At 43.7% G+C, this 12972-nt stretch overlaps 1 protein-coding gene across 3 annotated transcripts in view; it reads right to left on the reverse strand.

Annotated features, from left to right (window-relative positions):
• Positions 1-2514: 2514 nt before the first annotated feature.
• Positions 2515-12972, reverse strand: part of LOC148401774 (uncharacterized) — a 28820-nt gene continuing 18362 nt past the window's right edge. For 2 of the 3 annotated variants that reach the window (XM_088369012.1, XM_088369013.1), the window contains 8 exons: positions 10247-10456; positions 9515-9569; positions 9336-9426; positions 8841-9235; positions 8336-8488; positions 7905-8063; positions 6514-6654; positions 2515-4164 (listed from right to left, as the gene is read on the reverse strand). In XM_088369012.1, coding sequence (XP_088225138.1) covers positions 3676-4164; positions 6514-6654; positions 7905-8063; positions 8336-8488; positions 8841-9235; positions 9336-9426; positions 9515-9569; positions 10247-10377 — 1614 coding nt within the window. In that variant the 5' untranslated portion in view covers positions 10378-10456 and the 3' untranslated portion in view covers positions 2515-3675. The remainder of the gene's footprint in view (positions 4165-6513; positions 6655-7904; positions 8064-8335; positions 8489-8840; positions 9236-9335; positions 9427-9514; positions 9570-10246; positions 10457-12972) is intronic. The other variant, XM_088369014.1, reaches the window with a different exon arrangement.

Consider the following 12972-nt stretch of genomic DNA (forward strand, 5'->3'; position numbering starts at 1 on the left):
CATACTGTCATTATACATTTTATATCATGGGAACTGGCACAACCAACGCACTAAACCGATTACACTTCCCACCTAAACAAAATCTCAGGATTGGGATGAATCATCATATTGCAAATCTGATGCATGAATACATGAGTATGGATATATATTTTTCAGGATTACAGTCCTATATTTTATGGAATAAAGGACTATCTCCTAGAACGAGAGCAAAACTTGAACGTATAGCATTCAGAAATTGTTATAGGTTATATGCTATTATTATAGTATATTATATTTTAGTGTAATTATTAAGAAACCCAAATCTGTTTCAAACCATGGGTCAGCGGTCTGGATATGTGATCAATCTTGTGTTTGTTGTTTTGATGCAGCCCGAGTAAAGTGATGTAAAAGCCATGTAAAATGTAATCGTTATTTCATTTGTCAGTTTGCAATGCTAGTTTTTAATAACTGCAGATAACATTAAGGCAGCCACAAGTGGCTGTGTGCATTGCTTGAGCTTTGTTAATAGCTAACAATTGCAAGCAGGATCATTGTACCCTACCTGGTACAAAAGAGGGGACTGTCTGAGCAAAAGACAAAAACTTCATAATGTGCCACTTTATTAGAAAAGTAAAAACTCACTTTAATATTTTATGAAGATTAATATAAAACATTACAATCTTTTGCATATCTGCACTGCCATAATATAATTTGTGTGTGTGTCATATATGTGCGCATATATATATATATATATATATATATATATATATATATATATATATATATATATATATATATATATATATGTATATATATATATATATATATGTGCATACGTATCTAATAACACACGTGTCTGTGGGTATTTGTTTCCAACTAAACCCTGTGCTTTGAGAGGATACAGTATTGGCTACAGTTGTTATGGCCCATAACTATATCCAAAGACAATTAAAATCCATCATCTGTATGTGCATGGAAAGCAGGAAACAATTTGCACCCACAAATGACAATATGTCTGTGCTAACCAGCTGACCCCCACACCCATTCCCAACACATATGATGCAAACTATACATTGTGACAACATCAGAACAGCAGCAGAGTATTGGAGTATTTTACACATTTACATATCCATAGTGTATTTGTGCAGCGAACATCTGTCTCCATCAGCGTACAACAATGTCCAACCAAATAGATCATATCAGTGCTTTTGTATCAAGATAAAGAAAATGGGGCCTAAAGTGACAGCTCGGGGGGAAGGATTAAAAGCGAGAAACAGCCAGCCAGCATTGTTGCTGAGAGGCTTCTCAGCTGTTTACCATTTTTCATATCGGACAGTTGTTGGGCCAACGTTGCAATGTCATCAGAACGGACCAAGCATGACATTCACGCTCTCAGAAGTGGACATCAACCGCCCCCGCATAGCGAGACAGAGAAGATCAACCGCCCCCAGCATAGCGAGACAGAGAAGTAAAGAAGCAGGGCAAAGCGAGTTCTGTGTCCATGATCGGGGAGTGAACATAGCTGGGGTAGGGAGTGTAGGCATGGGGCAAAAAGTGCTTCCTCCCCTTAACTGGAAACGCACATGGCTCAGTGTTGCAGTGTGCGCTCACTACGTGTACTACGTGTGTGTGTGAGGAGGAGGAGACTTTCGGGTCTGTGTCCATTCGTGGTGATCCACATCCAGCTTCATGCTTGCGCTCCTTCTCCCTCCCCCACTTCTATCACTCCTTCTTTCTCCCCCATTGCAGAATATAAACAGTGAGGCCTAAAATCCTTGTGGCTTCAATCAATCTTTTCTAGTTCCTCCCCTCCTCCTGGTTGCTGCTTTGGAGTCGGGGAAAAAAACTCTGCTGTGCATTACATGGCAAAAAGTACAACTAAAGACGAACAAACATGAGATTAATAAAGTACCACAAGAATTGTTTCAGCTCCATATATTAATGCATGCACTTTTTGGATCAGGCAGAATAAATTGCACCAACACAGACCAGACTTGATTCATGGCAGTGGCGTGAGCTATTCATTGTCCAGAAAGGAGAGGAAAGAAAATGAACAGTGCAATAAAATACATTAGTGCATTTGCTTCTATGCACGTTTTCACATAATAACACATATGCTACTGACCTTTGAAATATTTGCATGGTTCTCTCACAGTGAGATCATTCCGTTAGATCCCTCGTAACCTCAGGCCCATTTATTAAGGGTTTGTTTTGTCCTTCGTTCTTTTATTAACGTTCCCCAAAGCTACATGAAAAAGATGTTGTTTACAATGAAGGATGCGGGGGCCGCAGAGCAGGCTGAGGAGAGGGCGAGGAGACTCCACGGTTGTTTTCTTTTGAGTTCAACATTTCGCTTGCTATTCCAACCACCTCGAAAACCATCGAGAGCACAGCTTTTGACTCGGAGCCGGGAACATTGACAGCGTACGGGATGTGGACGGCGTTTTCCGCAGCTGTTGAGTGCAAAAGTAAATTTGAAAGGAAAGAAAAGTCACTTCTTTGATAAAGCCTTTGAGGAGAAATTCTTTTATACTCATACGTTAACCGTCTTGTATTGTGAAATCTGTCACCCGTATAACTCTTGCTCAACATTCTGGCAACACTGGACCTGATCGCTTCACCCTGTAAAACGATGCCAAGCATGCATTCGTGAATGTGTGTGTGTGTTTGTGTGTGTTAGAGAGAGCGAGAGCGAGAGAGCAAGAGAGAGAGAGAGAGAGAGAGAGAGAGAGAGAGAGAGAGAGAGAGAGAGAGAAGGGAAGGTTTGTCATCAAGCCTTTGACTACAAATAGATGTTTGTCAAATTTGAGTGTGAATTGTTTACTGATGTCATAATCATCTTCAGGATTACATTGTGGATCAAACACAGAGGCGTTACCGAGAGGACTGCTTTGGATAACTGCCAACAAGTTTAAGCTTTAGGGAACGATGATGGTGGTTTGTGAAATGAATGCCGTCACTAGCCTTGGCTTTCATTTGAGTTTGCCATTGCTTGTACAAAACACCACAACTCTCCCTGCCTGGCAACAGGTCAGTATGCACAGGGAACCTGTTTCAGATGTTTGCTTAGGTTGAGCTGAGCTCCAAAAATCTCGGTGACATCCATCTGCTTATATTACATAAGTGGCCACAAAAGTGTGTGTGTGTGTGTGTGTGTGTGTGTGTGTGTGTGTGTGTGTGTGTGTGTGTGTGTGTGTGCGCATTTGTAAGTGCGGCCTCCTTCACCTAATATAGCCAGCATTATTGCCACTGCTCTCTGTGGTTTGCACAAATCATGCATTCATGTTTTCTGTACATATATTTATATTCAAATGTGCTCGAATTGTGAGTCACGCCACAAGTCAAATAAACACCATTCGTACAAAAATAAAGATATTATGGAAAAAGATGCCCATGAACATGAGTAAAGTCACTGATACAGTATGTTTGAAGATTAATATTCCAGTTGTCCTGTCCTTTTCTTCTTTTTTTGATAAAATATTTTGGTCCTTTTAGGGTCGAAATTATAGAGCAATGAAGGAAAAGTCTGAACCTGGATTTAAACCCTGTTTGTACCTGATGTCAACACAAATTTGATCGTCATTTTGTTTGCCTGGCGTAGTCATAGTATCTCAAAGTATGTACAGCAACCTTATGGCAAGTGAACAGGACTGTCTCTGTTACGATCTTTCTGGGCGATATCTGCATGTCTGCCCGCTACAGGCCAGTGACATACATCTCCATTCCATCATTAAATGTGAAGATGGTGGTGGTGCTGGAGCTGTTGCCTCCTTTCACATCGCTGATGCTCTCATAGAAATTATCTCCTCCGGGCAGGCCCCGAACAGGTAGAGGGTTGGATGCGGAGCCTTGAGGCGCAACCGATGGCACCTGTTGCTTCTTCCTCTTAAGGGTGGCGGTACCAGCAGCTGCGCTATTGCTGGTGCTGGCCTGCTCACGTTTACGGTGGCTGTCAATGGTAGCGTACGCGGTGTCAGACTCTGCTGCCACACAGGCGGGCCAAGCCCTGTCACCTGTCGGCTCGTAACACGGCTCCTCCTGGGAACGCGCCTGGCCCTGGACCCCTCGACCCCGGCCCTTTCCTTTATCGCCGCCGAAGGAGCGTGGAAGGGTCTTTGCTCCGTTGCTTTCCATGGAAGTCTTTTTCTTCTGGGGTTTGCACACAATGGAGTAGGTGTCTGCAATCTGACAACAGAAAAAATGAGAGATGTGGGTGCACATGGTTACGAATGAATGTCTTGAATTTAACGAATTTGAGTATTTCAGGCTAAAGGGTACAATGTGCGAACATGGGCGAGAACGGCGAAAACTGCTAATTTGAGGTGTGAGCCTGATAGCGTGGGTGTTAAGAGTGGCACTGTGTTTGCTCTGTGCTGTAACCTGACCTATTTTGACAGGCTAGGATAAGACAGAGTAAACTGTGTTATCGCTTCGTCGAGGTCTAGCCGGGGAGTCGGCGTTCAGACTCGCAGTGGATAGACCTGTTAAAGTTTCACAAGTGCTTTGGCAACACAACAGCGAGCTGCGGTGTAAAAGCTCTGGAAGCCAGCCAAGCTGTTGACAGAAAAAAACTGCTCATGGTGTATACCCATGGACTTTGCTCACATTTCATTTGCCTCGAACCAGGCGTTGTGATTGGACGTTTGTGTACATGTGTACTCAACATTCGATTTGGAACAATTGTGGAAAACCATTATTTTGATTGATATTAAAATAAGACTTAAAATAAAAAACATAACTATTTATTCAAAACTTTGATTTTTTTTCCAACTCAACTTTAAATAATAAAGAAAAAAGAAATATTGTAATACATTAAAGGAATAGCAATACAAAATAAATACATAAATAAATACTGTCTGTTCCTTATCTGAGTGCCTTGGCCAGTGTGGTGCATTACGTTATGATAATTAGAGTAGAAGAATAAAGTTGCGATTGAGTTTATTAATCCACTTTATCCTCGAGGGCTCGGATGTAAAAACAATTATATATAATCAATCAATCGTTTTTCTTTGATTAGAATGTTTTCATATTCGTGAAAGGCCAAAATTGAAATCCTGATTAAAATTCAATTCATTGTGCAGCCTTGTGTCCGTGTCTACTGTCAGACGGCCGTGAAGCCTGTGTGAGGTCGTGTGGGGAATTTGAATAACTTTTGCTACGACTTGCGGCATTTTTGTGTCAAAATACAATCGATATAAAAAAAACAGCTTGATGCCTCTTTTTTATATTAATTGTTCAGTATTTTTTTAACTGCTGCTTCATATCTCGAGGCAGCCCTCTATTCTTATCCCTCCCTCCCACCTTCTCTGAAATAAGACATGCCCCATGCCCCAACAAATCTTTTTTGTGACCTTTTAGGATAAATAAAGCCCAAGGTGTAGGCTTTAAGCGTTTACACAAACTGTGCACCGTGCATATTGAAGCAAACGTGTGTGTTGTTTGTGCACCCAGAGTTTGCAACATTGCGCAGCACAGGAAGGAAGTCACAAGACGGTGGGGATTTCAGAACTGGGCTGCAGCTGTTGAGGAAGCCTGCGCATTGTATGTTGTCTTCCCCCCTCCCCTCAGCCCGCTTTCTTTTCTGTTATGTCTCCCCTGCAGAAGACACAAATTATACAGGCTGCTACAAACTTCAAACTGGGGAACGTGGCAATGAACAAGTCAGAGAAATAAATCAAAACAGACAGCCAAATTGAGATAACACAACGTGGAGTCAAGGCCAGCCGCTGTGGAAACGGCAGTCGACAGGCGCTACGTGCTTGTGCAATTTTACAACTACCTTAACTCTCGACTTTAGACTTTTAGGCTTTTCGAGAGAGAAAAACACCCTAGGCCAACTACATTTGTTCAAACACACTCGAAGATCAGGTTAGTAGTCCCCTAGGAGCGGCATACGTGAACGATATGACGACTCCCCAACTGCTTGTAGCTCTCAGCGTGCCGCACGAGCACAGTGAAAAAGAAAGAGTGAATTGCGAGCGGATTAACGGGGGAGGAGCTGTTGCATGTGGAAGCAGATGTGGTCGGGTATGTGACATTGAGACATGATTGGACAGTGGAGACTTCCTCCTCTCACCACCAGACATCTTCTCCATATATAATTAGAAAGAATAGGTTTTTTGGCAAGCCAGTCCCCAGCCAAGGCTCGTCCCATTCAGGCTGGTGTTTGGAGGGGGGGGAAACGTTCAGGAAAAAAAAATCTCCATGGATGAGAAACAGAGATTAGCTTTTGGGAGCGAGTGATGCTTATGTTGGATCCATCTGGTGGGTTGTACGTTGGAGACTTAGCTTAGGGGAGGGGGGGGGGGGGGTGTCAGGGGATTGCGGCCAGGGTTCATGCAGGGAGGGGGGGGTTGGGCCTGCGTGATGCATGTAACCTAACCTCTGGCTGCAAGCCGAGTATGACAGAAAGGTCCAAGCCGTGTTATGACGGCATGCCCAATCAAAGGGGCGCCCCCATCTATAAACAGAGCAGCCACAAATCACAGATATTTCTGTATGCGCCTTCCCCTCCCACTACCAAATATTCGCTACCTCCTTGGCAGTCGGGGGAGACGGGTGTCCCTGTCCGTTCTCAATGCGGTGCGGCGGCGGAGGCGGGTGTAAAGTGATGATGTCGTCATCCTCTGGTGGCTTCCAGATGTATTGCTCACCATTGCCCATAAACACCGGCTCCTGGCACACATAAATCAAATGATGAACTCAAGTGTACTTGTATTCCATTTTTTTTTTTCCATGAATTTTTCACAAATTGCTTTTGTGAAATGAGTTCATGCAGCGCTGGTTTTATGTCAAATCTTGTCTCTTAAGTCAAAGCAAAAAAAAAGAAGTCAGCCGATCAATGGCTCATATCTCAAGGCCATTCTAATGTTATTTAGAGCCTTCATTTGCAGAAAATCAAAAATAACTCGTCATCAATTTAATTTGCATGCATGCTGCTTCAGATACAACTTGTTGATACTTGTTCAGTCAGCAACCTGTCCACAAATTTTATGCAGATTAGCGCTTCAACAATACTCTACTCCCACATTAGACTAGAGAGAGAGAAGAGCCCCTGAGGTGGCAAAAACAAAGGCAGTAGAAAACAATTTGCCATACTATTGCAAAATATACTGAAGAAAAATAACGTCCTACATACATATAGGCATTTCATGCTCAAACACTTTAATCCACACTGCATTGTACTTCAAACTTCATGACTGTTCTATAGCTGCAGGCAAATTGCACGCAATTAGAAACCAATTACCAAGCGTGTAACATGCCTGCGTTATCAAAACTGCGTTCACTCCTCCAGCGCGAGCCAGTATGTAATTTGGGCCAGAATGAAATCGCTTCAAGATGTGAGCATTATTTATCGTGCAGGTGGCTACCTGTTTGCCATTTCTGGGCAGACTTACTGATAAACTCAACGGCGGTGCACAACACGTGCACGCACCCGCGCGGGTGCACAACACTAACACAAACAGGCAGCTTGGCAGCCCACCAAATTGTTACATAATGTATCTTTCCACTCTTTACACGCCAGTAACGCGGTACTGTAGCAAAGAGGCAGAGGAGCCACATCTGCACTCACAAATGCAGAATATTGCACACTCTCACCGATTTACCAACTCACATAATAATACCAGCTAACAATTATTGTATTTACTGCAAAGCCCTCAAAATTGAGGCACATAGTCAGGAATAGCCACTTGCACTTATATTTTTTTCAATATATTTTTGAACCACAATGCATATATATTTCACCATGTCCAATCAATATGTGCATACACACTGTACACTACTTTTAATCTCAAAGCAGCACTAAAAGTGCGTTTACTTTGTGGACAGTGCCCTCTAGTGGTTTGTCAACCGCCTCCCATTGGGTTTGAACGGGAGTGCTGCTGCACAGTAATTGCCCAACCACTTTGTTTATTATTAGTCACCTTTGGGAATGAATGCAGGTGAAACGGCTCCAGGGTTTTACGTGGAAACTCCTGACTGCGCTGTAGTTGCGGAACAGCAGCTGAGGGCGAGTCGCTCACGCTCGATTGGTCTGACTGGCTGTCGGCGCCGTTATTGTCCTTCCTGTTTGTCTTGTCAACCTTGACGTCAGCAGTAAAGACATAATGTACAAAGCTCAAGAAAAACAACACAAAATATGAATAGGTACTTTTGGACTTCTCATGTAGACCAAGGGAGTATTTTCAAGACTTTATAATACAGTGCAATACTTTAACAACATGCTCTGATCTGCCTTATTCAAATATTTAATGAGATAAAAAAAAATCCCCCACCCTCAACTTATTTAAACACATGCCTCATTCATCTTTTACAATGAGCAACACACTTTCAGATCAGATTAAATTTTTTTTACCTTTCGGAACTTGCGAATTGAAGCATACTCGGCAGCAGTAGGTTCTTGGATAGCCAGGGAGTTGACTGAGGACAAGGGGGACCTGTTAACCCCGTTCGCCCCATTACTTTTCCCTGCCATTGTTCCGTTAATGATGCCATTCCCTTTGCCGCCCTGTAAAGAAGAGACAAATGCAAGTGCATACAGTGAACCCCTGTTCATTGTTGAGGCTATGTTCCAGGAAATGCAGCAAAACTTAAAATAACATGTTTTGATCACTATAAATGTATTTGAACACCAGCACGACGTTACAAATTTTAAAAAGTAGTACTTCCACTAATATTATAAATGACTTTGCACTACAAGTAAGACCATCCAAAATTGCAAAGATACCAGACAGGCAAATAAGGGTTAGGATAGTTGTATAAAATTGCTGCCAAATTATTTCAATGTTGACCCAACGGTGTGCTTCTGCTTCAATTGCTGAAATATGTTTGCAAACATGGAGTTGTGTGTATGTACATACGTTTCCATTGCCATTGCGGGCTCCGTTGGCCTGGGCAGGCGGGCTTTGGCAGGCCCTGACTGAAGTCGGAATGTTAGTTGATGTTGGCGGTGGCGCCATGGGTGCTTTGGGGCCCGCTTCCCCTTCCCGGACACTGACAGTCTCGTACAGGCCGTCGTCCAAGACGTGCGTCGGCGTCTGATTATTTCGCAGGGCCACCTCTGTGTAAGTGTGGTCTCTCGCCTCCCCGCCTCCCCCATCTCCTCCGACGTCCCCTTCTCCTCCTTGGCTGGATCCCTGGGGGCTGGTGGGGATCTGCGGAAGCTGGCGCCCCTGGGATGGCCTCAGGTCATTCTGGGAGCGCCGACTGTGGAGGAGCAGCAGGTCCATGCTGGCGGGACGGCTCTTACTAACAGCTGAACAAGAGAGTGGTTGGAGGAGAAATTGGTGGTAAATCATTAAAATTCTCTCCGCTGCTTGGTGGATTGTCATATGGATTGCAGATAGCTCACTTACAGTTCCCGTTGCAGGGAAAGCGATTGATCTCATGCAGCCTGGTGTCCGATTTGCTCATGGAATTCAGTTTTGGATGTCGAAGGGTACCCTGCTGTCAAACGTAAAATGAGCACATTTATTGAAAGCTGTTTATGTTTTAGGTCATACAGAAAAGAGGGAGAAGTGAAAGTACGTCTGACCATATTTACTGATGTGCCTTTCTCTCCGGCTGAAGGGTGCTTGCTCTTACTTTTTCTGGAAAAGATCAACATGAGTTAAGTTGAAGGGAGTCGTATTGTTATTATGATGTTTTCTATGTTTCGTTATATTGTTTTCTATGACGCAAGCATTTATTGCCACCATTCATCACGCTTCCCTTTCCTTATTCTCATTCTAAAAGAGAGCGACAGTCATTGTGAATCCTCGGAGGTGGTAGCTATAGGCAACTGTTGACATGGAGCTAGCAAGCCAAAAGATGGAGCACAAAAATAACAAAGCCCATGGTGCAGGTAGGAAGGTTTGACCCCGCCCCCTCATCTCAGTTCTTCTACATGAGTGTGAATCTCACTCTCTGAGCAGCTATTTTCTCCAACCAAGTATGACACCATTTAGATAACACGCTTTAAAACTTTCATAAGACTTCTCTGCTGGCTGAATGACATAAGAGGAACTGACTTACATATACGATTGATTAGATGTGATGATTTGTGTTTGTTGTCGGAATGAAGTTCTGCAGCCTTTCTCTTGGCTGTATGGACATGTGGATTTCGTCCAATCAAGTTGAGCTGAGTTAAGTTTCTATCATCAGACTTTAAATTTCCCATGTATGTGAATAGTTGTTTGTGCCCTGCAATTGGCTGGCGACCAGTCTAGGGTGCTAATTGGGGCAAGATGAATGGATGAAGTTTAGCTTCCCGTGAGCATCCGCTCACCTCTGGCAGCCCACACAGACGAGGACGATGAGGATGGTGACCACGAAGGCCGACGCTGCTGCGATGGCCCCCAGGAGCAGCAGGTTTTTGTAGGGAGGGTCCTCGAGATTGGTCCCTTCACTGTCAGCCATGACACACGATCCCTCTCGCGCCCACTCACTTCCACTCTCAGCTCAAACTCCGCCACACAATTGCTCTGCTCAGGAAAACCTGCAGAGAGGAAAGGCGCAGCAAATGAAAGAAACGAGAGATAAGACCAAATGCGGCAGAGAGCGAGAAATGCTTTGTGTGTGGTTGGCATGCCTCTGGCTTTCTGTCACTGTCTCTTTCTGACATTTCCGTTGCTATTTTTGACTCTCACAATTCACAGAAAATAGAACACCTAACGAGGCAGCCAGAATGCGCTCGCTGAAAAAACAGGTTTCAGCAACACTTTTTTTTTTCCTTTTGTTAAACAAGATCAAATGGTGTTGTAATGTTCATTTAAGTCATCAGGGATTCTTCATGTATAGTTTAAGAGTAAAAACTGAGCTCACAGACTCTAGCGTCTCATTGGCGCTTAGATCAGAACCGCTACTTTTGGATTTTAGAAAAGAATTCCTTCAATAGAAATTTGATACACCTTGAACGCCACTGGCCAACAAATTTAAAAAAACCTTTTTTAGTAAGAGATGCAAGTCAACAGATGAATATTTTGTGCTGATTCAGAACACTTTTCCTCAAGCACATCAGGTTTTCATCATAATAATGATATAATAGGTAACGTAGTGATATATCTGGTACTATTTTTGTTCTGAAACATCATAGCTATAAATAAAGCATGCATATTGCGCAAGCCTTTATTGTATTTGCCATACTTACAAACAAAAAATGAAAATATCTAAACAAAATCTGATCTGCGTGTAATAGAAAGCAGCCTCGCTAGGCATAGCGCGGTCAGCCAAATTCCCAAACATGGCAAACCAGACTTGCCGCGGCACAAAAATTTGCATCTGCTTTTACGTCGAGGGCACATGCACCTGTTTATAAAAATAGAACCCTTTCTATTATAACAAAACAACATCAAAAAAATCCATTCTTCCTGTTTCAACATGAGAAAGCTTCAATTCTTTTTTTAATCCAACAAATGCAACTGACATCTGTTGTGTTTGGCTGAACCAAATGGTATCGCCCATTGTGCTTTTCAAATGCGGGCAGTATCGGTTTTCTCGTAGATTCCCGTACATTCTTTTATGCACGCAGACAATAGCACAAATGTGGGGCGTTATGTCTAACAATGTGGAGTACAGACAACAAACCAAGAAGTAAACACAAAGAGGTTAAAGCTGTGTGAAAGATGCTTGGCTTTCTGTTTCTTGGAGATAAAACTACATTTCCACTCCACCCCCCGTGTCCCATTTTCTTGCTTTTTCTCTCCTTCTTCCTCCGGATCTCCTCTCTCCTCCTCTCTTCCAGTGTGTCGGCCTGACCCTGCAGAAATGTGAGGCGATGCGCGGCGAATGAATTAGCAGCGTTGAGGCCTCAGACAGCCCTTTATGGATCAGACAGGCAGCAGGAGAAGACAGAAGCAGAGAGTTTGTGAATGGCGGCGAGGGAGGTGATGAGACACGAGAACAAATGAGCGGGATGAAAGGGCTGACAGGTGGAGGAAGGCGAGGTTGAAGGCGAATGTGGGAAGGGGGGCGGGGGCGGCTACCTTAAAACACTGAGGCGAGCACTGGGAGGGTTGGGCGTGATGACAGATGAAGATGAAGACAGTGAGTGGAAGAGTGAGGGGAAGCCTGCAAGATTGTGCGACGAGCGCAGGGAGGGGGGGGGGGGGGGGGGGGGAAGGATGCGGCAACGAGAAGGAGGTCACCAGCGGTCCGTCTCTTCTGCCTGCATTTCGTCAGTGCCCTTTGAAAAATTCAGTTGAGAATATCCAAGGCGTGCAGAGTGGAGCGCCAACGAGCAGTATGCAGAGCTCACAAGTGATGAGATGCGCCTGCAGGAGGAGGCGATATCTGCATAGACGCCCCTGCAGCACGCTGCCATTTACTAAGGTGCAACAATTCTCATTCTAGCATCTGTCTTCATTTCAAAACACCCTATGAGGGAAAACATGGCGCCGCTCAGATTCGGGAGAGCAATGATGATGCCGCTGACTGTAATGAAGATGCCAACAGTGATGATGAAGACTGATGGTGAGAATGAGGTCAAATCGAGAGCCAGAAGAAACCAAAGTGAGAAAGCTTCCTGGGATGGAAGAAGCCCTTGTTCGACAGAAAACATAATCAAAGAGAAGCTCAGAAAATTATTCTTTGTCAATTAGGGTGAGTATCACTACAAAGTGTCCTAATTACAGTCAGTCATCGTAAAAATGGAGCACGAGAATGAATTTCGTAGTCTTAAGTGGCCAAACTTTTACAAACATACCCCATCGAAATTTCCTTCATTTTATTCCATTTGATTTTGGAAATCACGCACGCACACACACGCACACACACACGCAAAACACACACACACACAGAATTGCATCAAGTATTACATCACACGATGGAAATTCCGGAATAATTGAACTCTGCATTTTCCATACGTATCTCTCGGGTACAGCTGGCATCCGTAACTCTCCAAGCATCTTTTTAGTCCAAGATGCGTAGAAGACAAAATTTGTTTTCATGTAGGTTTCTGACATATGATTTAATTTCTTCATATCTTTAAAAAGTCTCATTAACAACTGCAGATCA

The sequence above is a fragment of the Syngnathus floridae genome, chromosome 2 (genome assembly GCF_059516105.1).
Source record: "Syngnathus floridae isolate MCC-2025c chromosome 2, RoL_Sflo_1.0, whole genome shotgun sequence".
NCBI lineage: Eukaryota > Metazoa > Chordata > Actinopteri > Syngnathiformes > Syngnathidae > Syngnathus > Syngnathus floridae.